Here is a 25,078-nt window from a genome sequence, read left to right on the forward strand (position 1 = left end):
GGGTTGGGATGGTGAACAGGCGGGTATGGGGCCTGTGGAGGTGCAGGGGCGCAGGGACAGCGCTGTGCCGCACGGCACGGAGGTACTCACTCAGCCAGTAAACACGACACAGTTCTCGGTAAACAAACGGCTGGTTGGACGGGTCCCTCGGATGGTTCACGGTGCTGCGGTTCCCTGTAGTTAGCGGTGACGGTCTCTTCCCTGCACCTATGTAAAGTCCTTTTTGGTAGCGATGGGTTCCCACCGGTTACCCACTCCTCGGCTTCAAGCTGGGCCGAAGGAGCTCTACTCTTGCCCTCAGGCGCTGGCCCTGGGAAACTGGTGCCCTGGCGGTGGCGGTGTCTCCCCTTCACGGTCGGGCTGTTGCCTTCAATCGGGACTTGGTTGTTGGGAGACAGACGTCCCCTTCACTGACGGATTTGGCAAATTATGGCGACTCCTAGCCTTGCCGGGATCCGAAAGGCCCCTGCCCTGGTGCTGACTGTTCTTCGTATACTGCTCAAGACCGCTGGGTCACCACCCGTCCGCGGTCCTTCCAGCAACCTCCAAACAGTCCCCCTGCAGACTATCACCGCTGTCTGCTGACCTTGCTGTCACAGTCCGGGGCACACACCTGGACTAATTTCAGGCTTTCTTAACTGTTTCTTTTCTGTCACCACTCTTACTGTCCTCCTTTGCCACTTCCTTCTACTTCACTTCCCTAACTTGAACTTCCACTTCACTGTTTACTCCTTCACTTCCCTAACTGATCTGTTCAAACTCCAAACGCTATCTTCCTTCCACTCTAGCCCTCAGCTAGACTTCAACCGCCTGGTTTTCCCGCCTCCAGGGCTTTGAACTCCTCGGTGGGTGGAGCCAACCGCCTGGCCCACCCCCTGGTGTGGACATCAGCCCCTGGAGGAAGGCAACAAGTATTTTAGGTTAGCCTTGGTGTACCTGCAGGGAATGTGGGGTGCATGTGGTGTTGTGACCTGTGACCCCTGAATGAGGTGCAGTACCTCTGTGGCGATGGCGGCCTCAGGGGTGTGCCACAGTCCCTCAGTGGATCATGTGGTGGATACACTTCACCTTGGAATCTGAACTCGGCCAGATCAGATCAGCTGCAGACCACGATGATAGAGGGTTGTACAGTAAATTTCTTTACAGACAATGATCATGAAAAGGTGTTCATTATGGATCAATCTGGAATTTTATGCTTTAAAAGATAAACTAAATATAAACAACAATCAGTTAGTAACTCAATCAATAGCACAATAATCTATATACTAAGTGACATATCATACTAGCATGTTTCTCCACACAGCTTGTAACGTGAACCCATCTGATTGATTTATTTGATTAATTATTAGCTGTGTTGGGAGAGTGAAACCCTTTTTATCTGACCATTTCTGCTCAGTCTGTACTATGACTAAGTGTGCCATATGCACTTGAAACGCGTAGACTGCGTTGTCTGTGCGCTTTCATTGCTGGATACACTGTAACTGATCTGGAATAAGAATACTTCACATGGACTGAGCTGGATCTGTGCCGCCCCCACAACTGTAGCAGCCGGGCTGCTCGGATCCAGACCCGCTGTGTGGCTCGAGGAATCCTCCAGACCCGGGGGTCACGCGGACATGCCAAATGAAAAGGGGGATGTAGTTGTACGGCCTTGGCCGTATTCAGTTCGTGACACCATCCAGGGTGTGTGGTGAAGTGGGACACCACCGCTGCTGTTGTGGCACACCCGGGGGAGATGTAGTGGCAGTTGGATGTTAACCCCTCCATGGGTAGGGATGGTTGACCCGGGATCTAGTGTTTTTGTGCAGGGTATGGCGATGGCAGGGGCCTGCGCGCCCGGACATACCAGGGGGTGTTTGGTTACTCACAATTAAATGAATCACATGAGTCTTTTGATAAACCAAGGTGCTGGTGGCTGGCTGCCGTGGCCGGTTGTACTCTGGTTCCCCACCCGGGCTGGTGGTCGCTGTCTTTTCCTCTGCACTAGTGTTGTTGTTTGTTTGGACTTCCCGGTATGGAACACAGGAGTCCGCTCCTGGCTTTTTGTGTACCTGAGGAGCCGTGCCCATCTGACGCTGACCCGTGGGATCTACAGGCCCTGGCAGTGGCCCTATCCCTCTCTCTGGGTGGTTGTCTACTTTTCTGGACTTTGGTTGGGACAGGATCTAAAATCCTGCCCTCAATCGGTTGATTAGCTAGGCCATTAGTTCCGATCCTGGCTTCAGGGTCCAAGTACCCCCTATGTGCATGATTTCTGGGTCGGGTCTCTGGTGTCGGTACTGGCGGGCTCCAACCCTGTCCCGGTCCAGCTCGGATCTCCGGCTGCCTTCTTCCCGTCGCCTACTGACGGAGACCACCGTCTGCCACCTAGACAAGGTACCAGGGCTCCAACCCTGGCACCGTTCAACTTGAGTTTCTACTCCACTGGAGCTACACCTAGCCCTGCTCTCAACTTGAACGTCACACTTCAAACTACAGACTTGAACTACTTGTTTTCCCACCCCGGGCTGTCTAGACCCCTAGGTGGGCATTTCCTAACCGCCTGGTCCCACCCAGTGGTGTGCCTGTCTTGCCCTGACGGGGGTGACTAGGGTTTCAGGTCGGCTGTATGCAACCTAGGTGAGGGATTGTGTTATGCGGGGGACTAATGTGTGACTACCTGGTTTTGCCAGGGCGTCACAGATCCTCATCCTTTATTTGAATTCTGAATTGTTTGGAGCCATGGCGGGGCTGGATCCGGGACTCCATGGAGAAGGGGAATGGACGTTGTGGTGAGCGGAACGTGTTTCCAATAAATTATATACTGGATCAGCTCCAAAAGAAACGCTACATCACCTGCTCATCTCCGCAGCTTATGTGCTGCTCGTAACATTCACGTCATATGATTTAGTGCCCCTCCCCATGAAATTACTGAAAAATATTCAACTGCGACCATGAGAGCAGAAGGAACCTAAATAGATACTAAAAATCAGAGGGAAGCTGCAGACGCTAAGGGTATGTGCACACAGCGCCTTTAACACCCCCGAAGGTTTTCCTAGGTGCATCTACTGCAGGATAAAGCTGACGGTCTTCTTCCTGTAGGGGCCTCGCTGGCGGTTTTGCTGTCACTTTGTGCCATCTCTTTTCTATAAAATTTGGACTATAGAAAGGTTACTGATAGAAGCCGCCTGATGAAGGAACATGCTGCCTCTCCTAACCATTTCATGGCTTCCAAAAAGAAGCAGCAAAAGTCTGAACTTCAGCACAGCAATGTCATTTTTTCTGTGTTGTGCATTATGTTCACCTTTTGTGGCCTTTATTCAGATGGGTTCCAGGTAGAATTCGCCTGAAAAAGCTTTCATGTGCACATACCCCGAGAGCATGAGATTAGACAAAAAAACCTGAAAAATACATCACTAAATATGGAGCACTCAACTAAAAATAAGATTATAAAACCAGTGATGAAATGACCAAAAGGACGTATGATCCAGAGGGACTCTGCAGACACTAAGGGGTACTTTACATGCTGCAACATCGCTAACGATTTATCATTGGGGTCACGGTGTTAGTGACGCACATCCGGCGTCGTTAGCGACATCACAGTGTGTGACACGTACGAGCGACCTTCAACGATCGCAAAAGTGGTAAAAATCGTTGGTGTTGCAGAGGTCGTCCAAACACCAAATATCGTTGTCTGGTGAGTAGCGATGTTGTTTGTCATTCCTGCGGCATTACACATCGCTATGTGTGACACCGCAGGAGCGACGAACATCTCCTTACCTGCATCCACCGGCAATGAGGAAGGAAGGAGGTGGGCGGCATGTTCCAGCCGCTCATTTCCGCCACTCCTCTGCTATGGGACGCCTGTTGTGTGACGTCACAGTGACGCCGCATGAACCGCACCCTTAGAAAGGAGGCGGTTCACAGGTAACAACGACGTTGTTAGGCAGGTAAGTCCGTGTGACGGGTGTTAGTGATGTTGTGCGGCACGGGCAGCGATTTGCCCATGACGCACAACGGACGGGGCGGGTACGCTCGCTAGCGATATCGGTCCCAATATCGCAGCGTGTAAACTACCCCTAAGACCCAGAGGAAGTAAGATCTGTCACGCTGTACAAAGGGCTGGTAAGACATAGTACAGCATATTCCCCACTAGATGGCAACAGAGTAGTGAAGGAGAGTCAAAGTAACACTGTAACAGAAAGGAGGCTAAAGTACAGCAGAGTAACTTCAGTAGGCAGTTCAGAGGCAAACCATCGGCGGGGCAATAGATTAGTCAAACAGTCTGGGTCTAGCCGGGAAGTCGATTCACTGCAGAGGCAGGATCAAGATCAAGTCAGAAAACAGAACCGAGGTCGGATGCCAGGAGATCAGGTATGCAGAGGGAAACACAAATGACAGGAGAGGGAAGTCAGGGACTGGGACAGGTGAACGAACAGGGAAGGGTACAGGTCCGGGCATGATAACTAGGAGTCAGATCAAAGAGGAAATCTCACCAGAGCCAGTTACAGGCTATAGCGCAAAACTATAACCAGCAGTGGAATACTCATGTGCCACCCAGATATAGTGTCTCCTGAAACCGAAATGATGCTATTGGGAGTTAACCCCTGACATGACCAGGCCAGGTCTGGAAAACTCTGGAGCAGGGAATACCAGTCCTGGATCATGACAAGATCCAGAGGGAAGCTGCAGATACCAAGACCCAGAGGAAGTAAGATCCAGAGGGAATCTGCAGACACTAAAGGGTACTTTACACATAACGATATCGCTAATGATATATTGTCGGGGTCACGGTGTTCGTAACGCACATCCGGCGCCGTTAGTGATATCGTTGTGTGTGACTAAAAGGAGCATCGATCAACGATCGCAAAAAACGTCAAAAATAATTGATCGTTGACACGTCGCTCCTTTTCATAATATCGTTGGTGGTGCATGCCGCTGGTGGTTCGTCGTTCCTGCAGCATCACACATCGCTATGTGTGACACAGCAGGAACGACGAACATATTCCTTACCTGCGTCCACTGGCAATGAGGAATGAAGAGGTGGGCGGCATGTTCCGGCTGCTCGTCTCCGCCACTCCTCTGCTATTGGGTGGCCGCTTAGTGACGCCGCTGTGACGCCAAACGAACCGCCCCCTTAAAGGAGAGATTGTTCGGTGTCTCCAGCGACATCGCTAAGCAGGTATGTGCGTGTGACCCTGCCGTAGCGATATTGTTCACTACGGCAGCGATCACCCCCATGACAAAACAGCGACGTGGGCGGGTGCAATCACAGCGTTGTTCGTCGTTCCTGGGGCATCACACATCGCTATGTGTGACACCTCGGGAACGACGAACATCTCCTTACCTGCGTCCACCGGCAAGGGGAAGGAAGGAGGTGGGCGGGATGTTACGTCCCACTCATCTCCGCCCCTCCGCTTCTACTGGCCAGCCGCTTAGTGACGCCGCAGTGACGTCGCTATGACGCCGAACGCACCTCCCCCTTTAGGGAGGGATTGTTTGGCGGTCACATCGACGTCGCTGACAAGGTATGTGCATGTGACGCTGCCGTAGCGATAATGTTCGCTACGGCAGCGAGCACCAAATGTCGCACGAATGACGGGGGCGGGTGCTATCGCGCTCGACATCGCTAGCAATCGCAATCGCGATGTTGCAACGTGTTGCAACGTGTAAAGCACCCTTTAGACTAAGTGGAGGATGTAAAATCCAGAGGTTAGCTGCAGACGCTAAAACTCAGAGGAGGTAAGATCCAGAGGGAGTGAGGAAAGCTTCAGGAAAGAAGAATCAGATAGAAACTGTGGATACTGAGAGAGGAAAGCTGCAGGAAATTAGAGAAGCTGCAGACACTAAAATCCAGAGGAAAGCTGCAGTCCCTACAGCTGCAGAACTTATATGAAGAAAAGAAAATCATACATGTTGTAGTTAAATCCCAAATTTTGTGCAGAACTAACAAAATCGTCATGCTCATGAGTTGGTGGCGACCTTTTAAAGAGTTTTCCATCAAACCTATCCACACACCACAGTTGTCCATCAGGACTGAAAGCCATGAAGTGTGTGAGTTTTAGCCAGCCATGGCTACCAACTTTTATAGTTGACGCCAGCCAGTTTCCAGGTGCGGTTGGTGGCTTCCCCTTCACAAGGGTGTCATCTCCCCACACAGCATATAGCGTGCCATCTGGATGGAAGCACAGCGCTCCACACTTGTTCCAGTCTCCAGATCCGATTTTGGTAGCTACACGGTCACGCCAGAATCCATCATTGTGCTCAGGCTTCGGACCCTTGTACAAGTCTCCATTCTGTGTTGTTGCATATAAATCTCCATTGGGATGAAAGAAAAGGACCCTAATTTCACCCCATCCGTGTCCCCCAACTCTTGTGGAACCAGTAAACCAGTCCCCTTTATCTTTAGGCATTGGCCCCGTGTACAGATTTCCATTCTTGACACAGTACAGGAAGCCATCAGGACTGCAGGCAATATTGCTGAGACAATTCACTGTTCCACAGACTTGAGCTCTTGAATTGTAATCATCATAATAAGATTTCGGAACTGGTCCGATCTTCAGAGTCGAGTCTTCAGTGACCACGAGAAGCTGAAGGTCTACAAGTGGAATACAAAATATACAAGTGAAAAGTTTGTAATTCTCCATTTACTTATTGACAAAACTTTATAAACTATTGTATAACAAAATACACTGAAAGCAGTGAGGACAGAGGGCGTTATATAATGTCTTAGAGACTTTATTCTGGATCTTACCTCTTCTTGGTCACAAAACGGCCGTCCAATAGCAGAGGAGGGGCGGAGATGAGTGGCCGAAACGTGCCGGTACAAGGTTTTTGCTGGTTCCTGCGGTGTCACACATAGCGATGTGTTCTGCCGCTGGAACAACGAACAACCTCGCTACTGAATAGACAATGATTTTTGGTAAGTGAATGACCTCTCACATACCAATGATTTTTTCCTATTTTGTGATTGTTTAAGGTCGCTCATATGTGTTACACTCTGCAACGTCGCTAACGACGCCGGATGTGCGTCACAAACACTGTGACCCCGACGATATATCGTTATCGATGTCGGAGCGTGTAAGTGGCCTTTTAAGGTCTGCAGATTCCCTCTGGATCTTATCTCCTCTGAGTCTTAAGGGTGCTTTACACGCTGCGACATCGCTATCAATTGCTAGCGATGTCGCGAGCGTTAGCACCCTTCCCCGTTGTTGGTGCGATATGTGGTGATCGCTACCGTAGTGAACATTATCGCTACGGCAGCGTCACACGCACATACCTGTTCTGCGATGTCGCTGTGCCCGCCGAACAATCCCTCCTTCACGAGGGAGGTGCGTTCAGCGTCACAGTGATGTCACAAAACGGCCGTCCAATAACAGAGGATGGGCGGAGATGAGCGGCCGGAACATCCCGCCCACCTCCTTCCATCCTCATTGCTGGTGGACAGAGGTAAGGAGATGATCGCTGCTCCTGCGGTGTCACACATAGTGATGTGTGATGCCGAAGGAACGAGGAACAACCTCGCTACTGACCAGACAACGATTTTTGGTAAATGAACGACCTCTCATATACCAACGATTTTTGTCTGTTTTGCGATCGTTTAAGGTCGCTCCTGCCATTCACACGCTGCGATGTCGCTAACTGCGCCGGATGTGCGTCACAAACACCGTGACCCCGACGATATATCGTTAGCGATGTCGCAGCGTGTAAATGGCCCTTTAGGGTCTGCAGATTCCCTCTGGATCGTACCTCCTCTGAGTCTTAAGGGTACTTTACACGCTGCGATATCGGTACCGATATCGCTAGCGAGCGTACCCGCTCCGTCGGTTTTGCGACACGGGCAAATTGCTGCCCGTGGCGCACAACATCGCTAACACCCGTCACACGCACTTACCTTCCCTGCGACGTCGCCCTGGCCGGCGATCCGCCTCCTTTCTAAGGGGGCGGTTCGTGTGGCGTCACAGCGACGTCACACATCAGCTGTCCAATAGAAGCGGAGGGGCGGAGATGAGCGGGCGGAATATCCCGCCCACCTCCTTTCTTCCTCATTGCCAGTGGATGCAGGTAAGGAGATGTTCGACGAAGAACATCGTACCTGCAGCAGCAACGATATTAAGGAAATGAACGACATGTCAACGAGCAACGATTTTTCACGTTTTTGCGCTCATTGATCGTCGCTCATTGGTGTCACACGCTGCGATGTCGCTAACGGCGCCGGATGTGCGTCACTAACGACGTGACCCTGACCATATATCGTTAGCGATGTCGCAGCGTGTAAAGCACCCTTTAGGCCGAGTGCACATAGTGTGCTTTTGTTGCATTTTTTAATGAGTTCTTTTATGCAGTTCGGTCACAAAATTACAAGCAAATCCTTATACCTGCAAAGTCAATGAGAATTCTGCAGTGTTGCTCACATGCTGAGTTTTTTTCCTTGCAGATTTGGTGCAGAAAATAATCAGTGGTGTGTCAATTCTTTCAGCGTTTTTTACTTTCAGTTTTCACCATTGAAAACAATAAAAATCACATGTAAAAAAGCAGCAAAATCTCCCGTCTTTCTACTGAGAAATGCAGAAATTGTGGAGAATTTTCTGTAACCAAATTGTGACGCCCTGGGCAAGCCAGGGGTCACAGGTCACACCACCACCACACCCCACACTTCAGGTAGGCACATCACAGCTAAACTACAAATCCTTGTTGCCTTCCTCCAGGAGTCTGATGATGCACACCAGGGGGTGGGCCAGGCGGTTGGCTCCGCCCACCGAGGAGCTCACAACTCTGGAGGCGGGAACACCAGGCAGATTAGCCCAGGCAGGGCTTGAGTGCAGTTAGCTCAGGGAGGAGTAGGAGTGAGGAGCTAAGTGGAGGAGTTAAGAAAGTGAAAGTAGGAAAGTGGAAAAGGAGGAAAGCAAGTGAAGTGGTAGTAAAGAAAGAAAGCCTGAAGGGTCCAGCTTTGTGTAGGGCCAGATCAGCAAGGTCAGCGACGGCGGTGACTGTCTGGAGGGGGACCGTTTGGAAGTTCCTGGAAGGACCCCGTTGGCTGCGTGCCCGGTGGTCTGGAGCAGTGTTCCGAAGGACAGTCAGCACCAGGGCAGGGGCTTCTCGGACCCCGGCAAGGCTAGGAGTCGCCAAATTTGCCGAATCCGTCAGTGAAGGGGACGTAGATCCCCCAACAACCAAGTCCCGATTGAAGGCAACAGCCCAACCTGAAGCAGAGAGACACCGCCACCGCCACGGCACCAGTTTCTCAGGGCCAGCGCCTGCGGGCAAAGTGTAGAGCTCCTCCGGCCCAGATTGTAGTCGGGGAGCGGGTAACCGGAGGGAATCCACCGCTACCACAAACCAACCATAGGTGCAAGGAAGAGGGACATCACCGTCACCTACCGGGAGTGCAGGTGCAGCCGTCTGTGGGACCGTCCTACCAGCCGTTTGGTTTACCGTACAAACTGTGTCCGTGTCTCAGGCTGAGTGAGTACCTCAGTGCCGCAAGGCACAGCGCTGCCCCCGCGTCCCTGCGCCCACCAGGCCCCGCACCTCACAAACCATCACCGGGCCCCGGGATCACCAACCCCTGCCCACGGAGGGGCAACACAACACCTGGCTGCTCTGCATCACCATCCCCAGGATCCCCGTATTGAGCAGCGGTGGTGAAATCACCACAACCGTGGGTGGCGTCACGAACTATAACAATCCCCACACCCAACAAACCCCCTTTCACTCACGGGCGAGGAGTGTCGCTCGAGAAACCCCGGGATCCGGCCCACAGCTCGAGCCACCACTGAGCAGCTGCCGGACCCGAGCAGAAGGGGTGAGCGTAGTGTGCCGACACCCTCCTCCCCGCCCGCGACAACTTGGCAACACGAACAGGATCTTACCGCTCTGCCATTTGGTAGAGGTGCGCCTTGTTACCGCCGGAGGGATCCGGCAGAAAAATTTCAGAAGCCGCCATCTTTGGCGCGAAAAGTTCCCGCTCGAGCGTCTTCTCGAGCAGTAGAGGCGCGAAGGCCGAAACCCCGCCCCGAAAGAGGAGGGGCCGGAAAGAGCTAAGGGGGACGCGATGGCGGCTGAACGCATGTAGCAGCAGCTATAAAAGCGGGGACGCCAGGACCCTGCAAGCATACCGTTCCTGGAAAGAAGAGAGAAAGTCACCATGTGGATGCCGTCCCGAAACACCGTGGCCCCCGCACCGGGAACCGCAGCGTGGGTGGAAATCCGGACCGCGCAGCTCCATCTAAGGCTGCAGGTCAAAATGCAGCTCCTCTTGGAGGAGTGGGAGACCGACATGGCGGACGTTATAGCCACCGTGCGGAGACGCGAGGAGGAAGCGGAGGAAGGGAGGGTGAGTGACCCACGCCCCTATGTCCCGGAGGGACCGGTCGCTGCGGCTGAGGGACCCGGTCCAAGCCCTCTCCCCCCGTTGCCTCCCTCACCACCCGTCTCGGGGGCCATGACCCCGCCACTAGGCCCGCTACCACCGCAACCGGTAGCGATACCCAGCCCGTCCGCCCCAGCGGACCGACCTGTAGCCGGAGCCCGTAGCAAACCGGAGGTGTTGCCATGGAAGGCCCCGAAGATTGTGCCAGAGATAGTCCCCGAGCAGTTTCCCGAGCCGGAGCTGATGGCCCGCTCCGAGCCGAAGGCCCAGCAGCGGAAAGCCCCTATGCCCATCCCCCACACCTCGGCTGAGGTGGCGCCGGGTTGTTGCTGCAAGGCAGCGCCCAAGGCCATGACACCGCGGGATACGCCGCCCACCTTCCTGACAGTGGGTAACGTTCTGGATGTCCCGCGGGGCCCGACCCGTGCGCTGGCGCTGGCAGCAGCGCCGTATTGGGATAGGGAGCCGACAAAGCTGGGCCTGGAGATCGCGGAGAGGGAGAGAAGGAAAGCCGAGCTGGTGGCCCGAGCCATTCGGGAGAAGGAAAATCTTCGGCAGGCGAACTTCCGTGTCCGGGGCCCGTTGTATGAAGGGCAGGTGAGGCGGTTTGATGTCCGCCGGGGCTATGGATTTATATATGAACCGGGCCTGGAGGCCGAAGTGTTTGTGGCCCGGCGGGACGTGAATGCCCATCTGCCCGAGGAGCATCCTGGCCGCAACCTCATGCCGGGGGATATGGTGCGGTACACCCGACACTGCGGAGAGAGGGGGTGGTTTGCCCTGGATGTGAAGCTCAGGGGCAGCAATGAGAGCAGGGTGAGCTCTGCACCCCCTCCCTCGGATGAAGCAGCAGAGGGACCGGAGTAGGGCAGCGGATGCCCGTTGCACCGTCCCCGTTGGAACCACCAGTTTGTTGTTGAAAAGTTGAGAGTTCTGCTGATGATGAAAAATGATTGATCCAAGAAGAAGTTAACCTGATTGTCTGATGTGATTGAACCGGCCGGAGCCAGCACCGTTGTCCCCGTGGGGACCGTTTAAAAAGTTTTTGCATGGAGGACTATCCATGGACAAGCCCGTGAACTTGCAGGGCACCACAAACGTTAAGTGGCTTGTAAATATGTTGGTTACCGTTACCGTTTCCGCAATGCCGCCTCCGGAGAGGCAGGTTGGAGGGAGGGCCCTGAGCAGAGCAGGCTAGGGCCCAGCCACCAAAGGAACCGGTGGCCACCCTCTGGAGGGAAGGACAGATCCCGCTCGGGTAACTTGTGCTGGACTGTGGGTCAAGGGGTGCTGCCTGGGCTTTAGGGGCAGCATCAGGGCCAGGTTGCTTGGGTGGGAGAGAGCGGAAACCGTGACCGTAAACCGTTGCAACGTTTAAGTAAATGTGCCTCCCGTCTTGGGAAGAGTTATTAAAAATGTTATTCATGTTTTCTTAACCTTGTTACCCCCTTTTTACAGAAAAATAAAACCGGTGTAGGACGGCAGCCCGCGGACGGTCTGCATTTTGCTAAGGGGGAATGTGACGCCCTGGGCAAGCCAGGGGTCACAGGTCACAACACCACCACACCCCACACTTCAGGTAGGCACATCACAGCTAAACTACAAATCCTTGTTGCCTTCCTCCAGGAGTCTGATGATGCACACCAGGGGGTGGGCCAGGTGGTTGGCTCCGCCCACCGAGGAGCTCACAACTCTGGAGGCGGGAACACCAGGCGGATTAGCCCAGGCAGGGCTTGAGTGCAGTTAGCTCAGGGAGGAGTAGGAGTGAGGAGCTAAGTGGAGGAGTTAAGAAAGTGAAAGTAGGAAAGTGGAAAAGGAGGAAAGCAAGTGAAGGGGTAGTAAAGAAAGAAAGCCTGAAGGGTCCAGCTTTGTGTAGGGCCAGATCAGCAAGGTCAGCGACGGCGGTGACTGTCTGGAGGGGGACCGTTTGGAAGTTCCTGGAAGGACCCCGTTGGCTGCGTGCCCGGTGGTCTGGAGCAGTGTTCCGAAGGACAGTCAGCACCAGGGCAGGGGCTTCTCGGACCCCGGCAAGGCTAGGAGTCGCCAAATTTGCCGAATCCGTCAGTGAAGGGGACGTAGATCCCCCAACAACCAAGTCCCGATTGAAGGCAACAGCCCAACCTGAAGCAGAGAGACACCGCCACCGCCACGGCACCAGTTTCTCAGGGCCAGCGCCTGTGGGCAAAGTGTAGAGCTCCTCCGGCCCAGATTGTAGTCGGGGAGCGGGTAAACGGAGGGAATCCACCGCTACCACAAACCAACCATAGGTGCAAGGAAGAGGGACATCACCGTCACCTACCGGGAGTGCAGGTGCAGCCGTCTGTGGGACCGTCCTACCAGCCATTTGGTTTACCGTACAAACTGTGTCCATGTCTCAGGCTGAGTGAGTACCACAGTGCCGCAAGGCACAGCACTGCCCCCGCGTCCCTGCGCCCACCAGGCCCCGCACCTCACAAACCATCACCGGGCCCCGGGATCACCAACCCCTGCCCACGGAGGGGCAACACAACACCTGGCTGCTCCGCATCACCATCCCCGGGATCCCCGTATTGGGCAGCGGTGGTGAAATCAACACAACCGTGGGTGGCGTCACGAACTATAACAATCCCCACACCCAACAAACCCCCTTTCACTCACGGGCGAGGAGTGTCGCTCGAGAAACCCCGGGATCCGGCCCACAGCTCGAGCCACCACTGAGCAGCTGCCAGACCCGAGCAGAAGGGGTGAGCGTAGTGTGCCGACACCCTCCTCCCCGCCCGCGACAAAATACTCACCTTGCGTAAATACCTATAGTGTGAATATAGCCAACGGGGTGGAGCAGGCAGTTTTCTTCTGTAGTTAAATTTTCCTTGTGCACAAGTCATTATACAGGAAAGAATGTTCCCTAACATTTTGACATTTTAACAGTTGTTATGTGTGGTGGCTGACTCTCAGTGTGACGGACATGTTGGAGCTGGTATTCAGCTACTGCCCTCTGCTGCTCAGTAATCCTCGCCAACATATACAATGTTGAGTTCCACCGCATGGGAAGGACGCACAAGAAAGCCACGGATCCCCCTGGGGGGAGGGGCGACATGACCAAGGGGGAGGTAGGGAGTGATGGGGTTAATAGGGACAGTGTAGGTATGCCTAATATGGCTTTAGGGGGGGTTGGTATTAGCCTGGGAGGAAGAGGAGGAGTAGGGAAAGGGTTAGTTTGGGAAAGAGGAAAGGTTACCTCCTTTCCTGCTTCCGGACGCCGATCGATCCCCGCCCACCCTCCCTTTATGTTGTTCTTTGGGGGATGTGTTTTGGGTAGTTGGGATGATATTTGTCACAGCAGCGGGGGGGGGGGGGTATGTCTGGTCCAGAGGTTTGGAAGTGAGTGGTGGCTGGACCGGGAGTCATTGTCTCGGTATGGTGGCTCTCAGTTCCGGGATGTGGCAGGCACGGGGTTCTGCCAAGGTGTGGGGTGTCAATCCGTGGGTGATTGGCACCTCGTCTCTGGGTCGGTGTGTTGCGGCCGGGGACAGGGGGAGTAGTAGTTATGGACTGGGCCTGCCCCGGGGGGTCTTGTAAATGTTATTGTCTATTGTTACCTTTATGTTGTTGTTTGGGGGTCGCCCGTTGGACGGCGTCCCTAAGGTGTTAGTTTGTAAACAATAGGCAATAAAAGGCTGCTGTGGCCATTTTGAACCAAGTCGCATGCAGTCCGTGTGTTTATTCTTAGAGTATAAGGGGTTTGGTAACACAGACATCACGACTGGAGAATCCTCCCTCAGCTGGTCATGAGTCGGTGAATTTGCAAATTAAAGCAATTTTGCAGGCAGAGCTGTAAGACCACCAAAAGCCGTAGAGGAATGATGGAAATGGGCACTAATATGACGCACCTTCTCAAGAAGGTATGGTAAGTCATGGTGCTGAATGTTTTCATAAATTTCTGAACAACTAGGTTCAGCACAAGAGCCATGCATGGCACGTGTACCAGCTTGCCGGCCTTTAAAGCCTTCTCCAGGTTACGCCCATTGTCGCAGATGACCAGGTAGGGTTGGAGGTGCAGCAGGTAGAGCCACTAATCGGTCTGCTCTTTTATACCTTGTCACAGCTCTGCTGCAGTGTGTGGCTTGTGACCTAAAGAGATCAACTTCAGCAGAGCGTGTTGCCACTTTGCCGATGCGCTGCTGCACAGCTCCCAGCTTGGCAGTGATGGGGAGGGTAATTCAGCAGAGGATGAGGAGCAGGAATAGGAGGAGGAGGGGAAACAATTACTGGCATAGGATGAGGTGGAAACACTGGTAGAAGTTGGGCCTGCTATGCTTGGCGTGGGTAGGATGTGTGACGTAACAGTTTGCGACTTTGTCCCAGCCTCCATAAGGTTCTCCCAGTGTGCTGTGACAGATATGTATCATCCCTGTCCACAACAACTTGTCCACGTGTCTGTTGTTAGGTGGACCTTCCCGGTAAAGGTGTTGATCAAAGCATGGTTGAGATTGTTTAACACGAAGATGGCACAATGGGCAAAATAGTGGTGGCTGGGAACATTGTATTGTTTGGAAACCACAGACAAGAGATCACGGAAACACTGTGTTTCCACAAGCCTAAATGGCAACATCTACACGGCTAGCAATTTAGCAAAGTGTGAGTTTAGGTTTTGTGCCTTTGGGTGTGTGGCTGGGTATTTATGCTTCTTTTCCAAGATCTCAGGCACGGATAACTGGCGCTTCCCTGGGACAAGGAAGTGGATGTGTGTTACGGGGGGCTGTCTGATAATAAAACCTAAGGAATATCAGACAATCAGGGTCCACTGTGCAAAGACTCTGCTGCAGACTATGACAGAGGATAAGTGTGCCACTGTAAATAGTAATAGCACACGTGCAGAGTGCAATACTTCTGTTAAACTCACAGAGGAATATAATTAGGAAATAAAGCAATTCCTCCCTTACTTGGAGGGTGTGTGGAATGGTCTCTGTTAATGATCACAGAGACAAAAGCAGTGAGTGTGAAATGACACCTACCTAGGTCCGTTCCTCTAGTGGTGCCAGGAGACGGACAGCAGCGTAAGCCGCACAAAGCTCTTACCTGCGTTCGCTCCACTAGTGTGCGAGGACACGAACCACTAGATATGGCACCTGCCTAGGTCCGCTCTTCTAGTGGTGCAAAAGAGACAGCAGCGTAAGCCGCACAAAGCTCCTACCTGCGTTCGCTCCACTAGTGTGCGAGGACACGAACCACTAGATATGGCACCTGCCTAGGTCCGCTCTTCTAGTGGTGCAAAAGAGACAGCAGCGTAAGCCGCACAAAGCTCCTACCTGCGTTCGCTCCACTAGTGTGCGAGGACACGAACCACTAGATATGGCACCTGCCTAGGTCCGCTCTTCTAGTGGTGCAAAAGAGACGGACAGCAGCATAAGCCGCACAAAGCTCCTACCTCTGTTCGCTCCCCTAGTATGCGAGGATACGAACAACTGCCAGACGCAGTATAAGGAACGTTACCCTAGCGGCAACGTCCACCTACGAGTAGAATCACAAGGCCCAGCCGGACCATGTGCCTCAGGCACCTGCCTATGTCCGCTCCACTAAGAGGTAAGGATACGGACTGCAGCCGAAGCTGTAAGGTATAAGAATGCTACCCTGCCGGTAGCGCTAACCTAACATAGACAGAGAGATGCCTAGAGGGACGTGCACAGAGCGTCTACTCTCTTGCATGAACCAAGAGGACTGAGCGCCGGGTGGCGTGCGTCAGGGTCTTATATAGACTCTGTGCCTCATCCAAGATGGAGGACACCAGAACCAATCTGCTGCCAGAATGACAGCAATGACGTCACGCTGGCCTATCACCGAGCAAAGCGTCACAAGCACATGACCAGTGACCAATCGGCATAGAAGGTGTCAGAGACATGTGACCATGTGTCACAAGCACATGACCAGCGGCCAATCAGCTTAAAAGGTGTCAGAGACATGTGACCTCGTGTCAGCGATGATGTCACCCGCACATGTGCAATGGCTCCAAGATAGGACTTAGTCTCCAGCGATTGCACATGTGCAGTAGCAAGAAATCCGGACATAGTCTCCAGAGCCACAGCAACCATAACAATGTGGTTAATTTTTGTTGTGTCTGTGCAATTGCACCTTGTGGGCAGGATGTATGAGCGCCTGCTTCCTGGACAGCAGATTGTGAAGGACTGGCGACATGGCAGTGGTTTGACATACAGACACAAATTTGGTACCCTGATGTTCGGCCCACCTACTAGGGTGCTTGGCTGCCATGTGGTAACCCCATACTGGTGGTGCTCAGGTTGCCTTTGCCTGGCCTCTGCTCAACTTTGTATGGCAGATGCTAGAGAGTAGAATTTATTCTCTGAAGGACTTTCAGAAAAAACTTCCAGACAGTGGCTGAACGCCCCCTTGACCTGACTTGGGCCACAGTGGGGGTGCTTTTGGGAACAAGACCTAGTTCTCACTCTGGGCAAACCACTAACCCTTGGTGCCTGTGTTGATACTACATATCCATCTTCCTCTGTGTTGCTGTGCTAGCTATGCATGTCAATGGTCCACGTCAGATCAGTGGACTCACCATCGACCACCTCATCTTCCATGTCATTCTCCTTCCCATTTGAGATTGTAGGCTGACCTGACGGCAACTGTATCTTGTCGTCATCAGCCTCTACTTCTGGGGACAGTAAAACAGGTTCCTCAAAGTGGCTTTCTTCTGGTTGTACATTCTCAAATACTTCCGCATCAACGCATGCCACCTTCTCACGTCCCACTTCAATGCTGCATGGTGAGAGATCAGAGCCAACTAATGGGTACATACAAAACAGATCCTCAGAGTGGTCAAGCTTGGGGTCAAATGTCTCCTATGACTCATGAAGGGGGGAGGATGGAGGACCAGGTTGAGGACTGGATGGGATAGCCTTTTGTGTATCCACAATAGACTGTGTGGTCGTAGAAGATTGGTTGCTTCTTGACAAATGCGAAGAGTCTGCCATCCTAGACAGAATCTGCTCTCGCTCTTCTGGCTTCCACACATGTTTACGTTCCAGACCAGCAAATTTGGCAAAGAACAAGTGGATGCATCAAGCTGCTTCTGACTTGACACAGACTCAGTGCCTTGTCACCCACCACTGACAACACCATGCCCACGTCGTCACCTTGTTCCTTAATAAGTGACTTTTTCGTCATATTGGGTTTTGCTGACATATTTGCAGATGTTGATAACCCAAGCCAAGAATACTTTAACCCCAAAAATATTGTGTAGAAAATAAAAGTGAGTACTTTGTACCAGGCAGCACAAAATGGTAGAGTATTAATGTGGCTGATGTGGACAGACGGCACAAGTAAGGTTGTGAACCCTTAATTATTGTGGAAACAGGAACGCTGCTTTGCTGTATCAGGCAGCACTGAATGCTAAAGTACTGCTTTGTAATTATTTGCTAAAACGACTAGCAACGTATTAATGTGGGTGATCTGGACTCCACAAGATGCTGTGAACCTCTAAATATTGTGGAAACAGGTCCTGATTTCTTACCTAATCCTTAATCTCTCCCTCCCTGTTTTGACTTTGTTCAGTGCTATCAGCTCTTAAAAGAGCCATTGTATTCTGGTTTCTGTACTATGGAGGTAGTGACACACACACAGCTTTAAACACTGTCCCTGCTCGGAAATCTGTCCCTCCCTACACTACACTGACCTACTCAGCAGGCAGCCCTGAAAAGGGCTTTTTGTGTTATTAAGAGACCTACACTCTCACTAGCAGCTGCTCGCTCTATCCCTTCACTGATACAACACAGGCTCCGGATGCAATGTGTGCAAAATGACGCCGGAAGATTTTTTATAGACCCTATGACGTTGAGCGGCCAGCCAATCACAGTAATGCCACTACCAAGATGGCTGCGGCATTACCGTGATTGGTTAAGAAGCCCAACATGTTTATTGGCTGCACATCAGGAGCCAAACATGCTGGGCGAGAAATCCGAATACAGCGAGGCGAATACACCATTACTCGCTATATAACGAATACCCCGAATGCCACCCTATTCTGCGAATAGCGAATAGGGACGAATACGTTCGCTCATCACTAATAAAAACCACTCCCAGTAACTTCTTCTATTGTTAAGGACAAATTTATAGTTGTAGTGTCATGAGATACAATTGTTCATGGGGCTAAGCAAGGTGATTTAGTCATGTACAGACAGTGGTTTTTATGCAACATTCATGTGCTGAAGGAGGTTCTGACACTGCATTAATGTACTGATGTTTCTGACACTGCATTCATGTGCCGATGATGGTTCTGACACTGCATTCATGTGCTGGTGATGGCTTCTGACGCTGCTTTCATGTGCTGATGGTGTTTCTTGCACTGCATTTATGTGCTGGTTGTGATTCGGGCACTGCATCATGTGCTGGCAGTGGTACTGGTGCTTCATTCATGTGCTGCATTCATGATTCTGGTGCTGCATTCATGTACTGATGGTGGCTCTGGTGTGGCATTCATGTGCTGATGGTGGCTCTAATACTGCATTCATGTGCTGATGAAGATTCTGGTGTGGCATTCATGTGCTGATGATGGGTCTGGTGCTGCATTCATGTGCTGATGGTGGCTCTGGTGGGGCAATCATGTACTGATGGTGGTGCTGGTAGTGCATTCATACGCTAAAGGGGGCTTTACATCGCTAACGAGATGTCGTTGGGGTCACGGAATTCGTGACGCACATCCGGCCTCGTTAGCGACGTCATTGCGTGTGACACGTACGAGCGATCGCTAACGATGTAAAATACTCACCAAATCGTTGATTGTTGACACGTCGTCCATTTCCCAAATGTCGTTGCTGCTTTTGGGCGCATGTTGTTCGTCGTTCCTGAGGCAGCACGACGTTACATCGCTACGTGTGACACCCCAGGAACGACAAACAGCACCGTACCTGCGTCCTCCGGCAACGAGGTGGGCGTGTCTTTCATGCGGCTGCCCTCCGCCCCTCCGCTTCTATTGGACGCCTTCCGTTTGACATCGCTGTGACAACGCACGAACCACCCCCTTAGAAAAGAGCCTGTTCGCCGGCCACAGCGACGTCGCTGGGAAGGTAAGTCCGTGTGACGGGTATTAGCGATATTGTGCACCATGGGCAGCGATTTGCCCGTGACACACAAACGACGGGGGCGGGTGCGATTGGCAGCGATATCGCTAGCGATGTCGCTGCGTGTAAAGTGGCCTTAACAGTAGTTATGAACTTGTACACATTTAACAATCCAAAACAAGTTTCATGGCTATGCATATATACAATTGAGAATGTCATTGTGGTGGCCATTGCCCGGTCCCGTGCCCTGGGTGCTTTTTATAAAAGGAGTATTTACAGGGAAAATTTACAGGGAGAACTCAGCAGAATCTCTCCAAATCCTCCTCAGATATTCCAAACTTGGCTCAAGTGATGTATTCATGTAAATGCCCCTTATATGACGCTGACTGCTCACGTTATCTTGATGTCTGATGCGTCCTTTTTGTCATAAAAAATACAAACTGCTGTTGTACCTGGATTCTATAACTGTCTGCATCTCTGACATCACATCAACAGCACTGTAGGCAATCAGTTAGCTGCTGAGCACCTTGGTTGGTTGCATCGCTATCATTGTGACATGACATCAGCGCTGCAGACAATAGTAGACCTGGGTAGAGTGAATAGAACAAACAAAAAATGCAGGAATTGTGCGGGTGGATCACCCCCGTAGATGGAGGATGAAGGTGACAGAATAAATGTACTGAGAGACTTGAATCACCAGCTGTATGCCAGCAAAGGACCTTCGATACTAGACTTGGGCAACCAGACACCAACCCACACAGAGGATGCTACACCATCTGGTGCTGAGCTGTGACCTTCTGAAGAGTGCTGTCTCGGGGGGTCGAGTGGGACTAATCAGGGTGCCGTTGCGGACTCTGGTTTTGCTAGCACAAACAACTCCTGATGCTGTCGGTAGGGGCAGGACAGAGGCTGCATGGTCTGGAGGTACGACTGGAACCTGCCCTTGAGAGATCCTTATTTTCCAAAGCACATGTGGCCTGTGCTTTAGTGCTAATGAGGAGTGGATGAGTGCCAGTCCACTGTATCAATGTGCTAGACAAAGTTGTCATGATTCCTGCCGGAACCATCTTAGCTAAGCCCTTTGCGCTGCCAGAAAACATACCTGAAATAACGGGGTTCGAATTGCACATGGATCAGCTGTCATCCTGGAATTAAACAGTTGAGCTGACCAAGAACAAGCACCCTACCAGAGACTGGAGGGGCCAGTTGATTATGGACCAAATGGTTGTGGACCGGGAGAAGCTGACCACTGCTCAGCTGAAACTGAATTGAGAATGTCCTGTGGGTGTAGCAGGAGGCCTTTTGGCAGCACAGAGAATATTTTGGCTCCTCCTGAACAATCGAACATGAGATCCCTAGGGGAGACACCCCTCCCATTAGGGAGCGGTATCAGCAGATTCCTCCAAAGCTTTCCTAAGAGGTAAAAGGTATGGTAGCCTTTATTCTTGATAATCAAGTGATCTGCGAGAATCAGAGTCCATGGGCGGCACCTGTGGTACTGGTATGTAATACAGATGGGGGTCTTTAATTCTTTGTGGATTGCCAAAAATTGAATGGGCACATGGTGTACCTGCGACCTCAGATGGAAGAGTTCCTTTCGGCATTGGGTCGGTCGAAGTATTTCTCAACGTTGGATTTGGCAAGTGGCTATTGGCAGGTACAGAGAAAGACCGTGCAAAGATTGCGTTCATGCTACGCATGGGACTCTACGAGTTCAATCAGATGCCTTTTATACTTAACAACACCAGAGGGACCTTCCAGCGCCTGATGGAACACTGCTTAGGTGATTTGAATTTTGAGTCAGTCTTGACATATTTAGATGACATTGTAGTGTTTGGGACATCATTTGAAGACGCCCTTTAGAAGTTGCTTCAGTATTTCTAGCGGCTCAGTTGCCACGGCCTGAAAAAAAAAGGCAAAAAATGCCAGTTTTTGTGGGGTCAAATTGAGTATCTGGGCCACGTAGTAACTTCAGAAGGGGTATTGCCAGCGGCTAGCAAAGTAGCAGCTGTTCAGGAGTGGCCTTCGCTCCGTACACTGCGGGAGATCGGGGCCTTTTTGGGCATGGCTGGGTACTAACCACAATTTGTGCCTTAGTTGTCTTATCTGGTGGGCCCTCTGACCGTGCTCTTGAGAGGGATAGCAGAAGGCCCGTGAAATTGCCCAATCCAGTGGGGATCCCACGGGGATTCCCACAATAAAAAGCATTTGAGAAGGTGAAGGCAGCCCTGATGAGTGCCCCGTTGCTGACGTACGCTGGGTTTGACGCCCCTTTCGTGTTGTACACAGATGGTAGCCTTCATGTTTGGAAGCGGTACTAGCACAGGTGCAAGACGACTGGAAGGAAGTGAAAGCCTATTGTAGGCGGTCATTGAGAGACACAGAGCATAATCCGGCCAATTCTAGCTCATTTTGCCTGGAGCTACTAGTGTTGCTGTGGGCTATGACAGAGCAGTTTGCCGAGTATCTGACGGGGGCTGAGGTACTGGTGTGATGCCCTGGCAAAGCCAGATTGTCACAGAAAGAGTTAATCCTCCTTGGTAATCTGATCTCACACCGGTGCAGCAGGACAAACCACATCCCCAAGGGTAAGAGAAAAGCAGAGCAGAGGGGAGGGGCTGGGGCAGAGTGTTTGGAGAGACAGAGAGAAGAGAAGTCTGGAGTTGTAGCTCCCAGGCTGAAAGTGGAGCGTGCTCCGAGAGGGCCGGGACAGGCTGTAGTGAGGAAGGGGCCAGAGGTAGCCGGAGCAGGGTAGTGGCCCCCCGGTACCTGGGTGACCCGGATCACTACAGGGGAGTGGACTCCCCGTTCCCGGCTGAGGAGAAAGAGGAAGAGAGTGGAGAGAAAGGCACCTGGCTGCAGAGAAAGAACAGGAGCTGCTGCACCGTGTGTGGGACACTAACACCCCCGTACCGAAGGCTGCGGACACCGGCAATTCCTAGTTTACCAGTGACTCCGTGTGAATTACTTGTGAGTACGCCCGTGCCCTCGGGCACCGCACCGCAGCACTGCTCCCTGCTCCCTGCTTACCCCATCACCGGGCCCCGGGACAACCAACCCCCTACCCACGGAGGGGAGAAATAACATCTAGCTGCTCCATACCATCACTCCCGGGATCCCCGTCCAGAGCAGCGGTGGTGTTCCAATCTCATCACAACCGTGGGTGGCGTCACAGACAATCTCCCTTACCAAATCCCCTTTTACTGTGGAGCCTGGGATCACAGACCGGGTCACGCCACCGTGATACCCACAGAAGTGACCCCGTGGCCCGGATCTGAGTACCCCTGGTCCCTGGGCGACACACTGGTAATGACTGATAACAACTAAATGGCCCACTTTGAGAACGTGAAACTTGGGGCATTAGAGCAATATTGGGTTGTCCGCCTAGCTGAGTTTAACTATCGTATTAATTTCCGGTCTGAGCGGGAGAATAGAAATGCCGATGCGCTGTCACGGGTCCCTCTGCGGTCCTCATGGGGAAGTGTTGATGACGAACTCAAAGATATTGAGACCTGCAACTGATGTCGGTTACCCACTGTCATGACCTCACCACCAGCGGATCCAGGAAGGTGACGGGTGTCCGAGAGTTTGGCTGAGGGCTATACGAGCCTTGCAGCAGAAAAATCACGGACTCTTCCTGTGCACGTTGTTTTCTTCTTTTGGCGCCAAAGATTCCGGAAGTAGCTGCAGTTGGACATCTTCACGGGCCTGCAGTAAATTCTTACAGAGTCAATGGTACCTTTAGATCAGATACCCGGGTATCCAATCTGCTAAATGTATATATGTATATGTAACTCTGTGTCTTGGTAAAGGTGTGTAGCTCCAGAGATCCTCACTAGATTACACTTGTGATTTATGCTTCACGTAATTCTGAGGTTAATTTTTTCCTGTTTGTTGTACTACACACCATGGAGGAACTTTGGAACTGGCACACTGATCCCTGAGGATAGCTTGTTGTTTATGAGGCATAGTAGTTTTGGGGCAGTGGCTGAACACTGTGTATTACCTTGGAACCCTTCCCCATCGTATTCAGTAAACAGTCTTGTGATATTTCTGCCTGTGCCTCAGTTTTGTGACTCACTGTGACTCAAACACTTCTGAAATTTCATGTAAAATTTAATTTGTGGATAAATAGTGGAAATCTAACCATAATAAGAGCTTACACTCTACAGGAGAGAGAAGACTCCACTGATCATAAGAGCTTACACTCTACAGGAGAGAGAAGACTCCACAGACCATACGAGCTTACACTCTACAGGAGAGTGTGGACCCCTCTGACCATACGAGCTTACACTCTACAGGAGAGAGAGGACCCCACTGACCATAAGAGCTTACACTCTACAGGAGAGAGAGGACCCCACTGACCATAAGAGCTTACACTCTACAGGAGAGAGAGGACCCCACTGACCATAAGAGCTTACACTCTACAGGAGAGAGAAGACTCCACAGACCATACGAGCTTACACTCTACAGGAGAGAGAGGACCCCACTGACCATAAGAGCTTACACTCTACAGGAGAGAGAGGACACCACTGACTATAAGAGCTTACACTCTACAGGAGAGAGAGGACCCCACTCACCATAAGAGCTTACACTCTACAGGAGAACGAGAGGACCTCACTGATCATAAGAGCTTACACTCTACAGGAGAGTGTGGACCCCTCTGACCATAAGAGCTTACACTCTACAGGAGAGAGAGGACCCCTCTGACCATAAGAGCTTACACTCTACAGGAGAGAGAGGAACCCACTGACCATAAGAGCTTGCACTCTACAGGAGAGAGAGAGGACCCCAAAGATCATACGAGCTTACATTCTACAGGAGAGAGAGGATCCAGCTAAATATAATAGTCTTCACACTAGAGGAGAAAAAGAGAACCCAGCTGACCATAAGAGCTTACACTCTACAGGAGAGAGGACCCTGCTGACCATAAGAGATTACACTCTACAGGAGAGAGAAGACCCTGCTGACCATAAGAGCTTACACTCTACAGGAGAGAGAGAGAGGACCCCACTGATCATAAGAGCTTACACTCTACAGGAGAGATAGGATCCAGCTAAATATAATAGCCTTCACACTAGAGGAGAAAAAGAGAACCCAGCTGACCATAAGATCTTACACTCTACAGGAGAGGAGAGAACACAACTTATCCATGTACAAGGTATGATAATGCACTTGATATAGCTGCAGCGCATTATGGGGCAGCTCGCACAACAATTCGAAATGTTGTTTCCTGGCCCTATGATGCTTCAGCCGGGTGGGAAATTATATTGGCCAAGGTTCTTTTTATTTCAAATAGAAACTCAAAGTGTTTGAATTTTTGGGAAACTTCAGGAAATTCCACTCAAGCACAATCCTGCACTGACCTTTCTGTTTTTGCATTTTGTAGATTTGGTCGATGTTCTTCGCTGATGGCACCAGGATCTGTTCTGATGTGAAGTATCTGATGTGCGGCTCATTTTATACCTGTTTATTCCACATATTATGGGTCACTATCCGGTCTCATGAGACACAGATGACCATTTTTGTACGTGAGAAAACAAATGACAATGAAATGTGACAATTGATTTATTGCTTAAAGCATCAGTGTACAGCACAAGCAAGAAAATAGATGAAGTGAAAATGTGACAACAAGTAACTGTAAAAACAAGTTTATGTGCTGGGATAATCACAA

The 25,078-nt window shown here is 51.5% G+C and overlaps 1 protein-coding gene across 1 annotated transcript; it reads right to left on the reverse strand.

The window, feature by feature from the left end:
• Positions 1-1,166: 1,166 nt before the first annotated feature.
• On the reverse strand, positions 1,167-24,844 carry LOC142303960 (uncharacterized). The gene is made up of 2 exons (XM_075345877.1): positions 24,771-24,844; positions 1,167-6,577 (listed from the first exon to the last, which is right to left on the reverse strand). Exons 1-2 carry the CDS (start codon positions 24,784-24,786, stop codon positions 5,868-5,870), a joined length of 726 nt encoding a protein of 241 aa, XP_075201992.1. The 5' UTR covers positions 24,787-24,844; the 3' UTR covers positions 1,167-5,867.
• Between the last annotated feature and the right edge of the window lie 234 nt (positions 24,845-25,078).

Source organism: Anomaloglossus baeobatrachus, chromosome 1 (assembly GCF_048569485.1).
Source record: "Anomaloglossus baeobatrachus isolate aAnoBae1 chromosome 1, aAnoBae1.hap1, whole genome shotgun sequence".
Classification (NCBI taxonomy): domain Eukaryota; kingdom Metazoa; phylum Chordata; class Amphibia; order Anura; family Aromobatidae; genus Anomaloglossus; species Anomaloglossus baeobatrachus.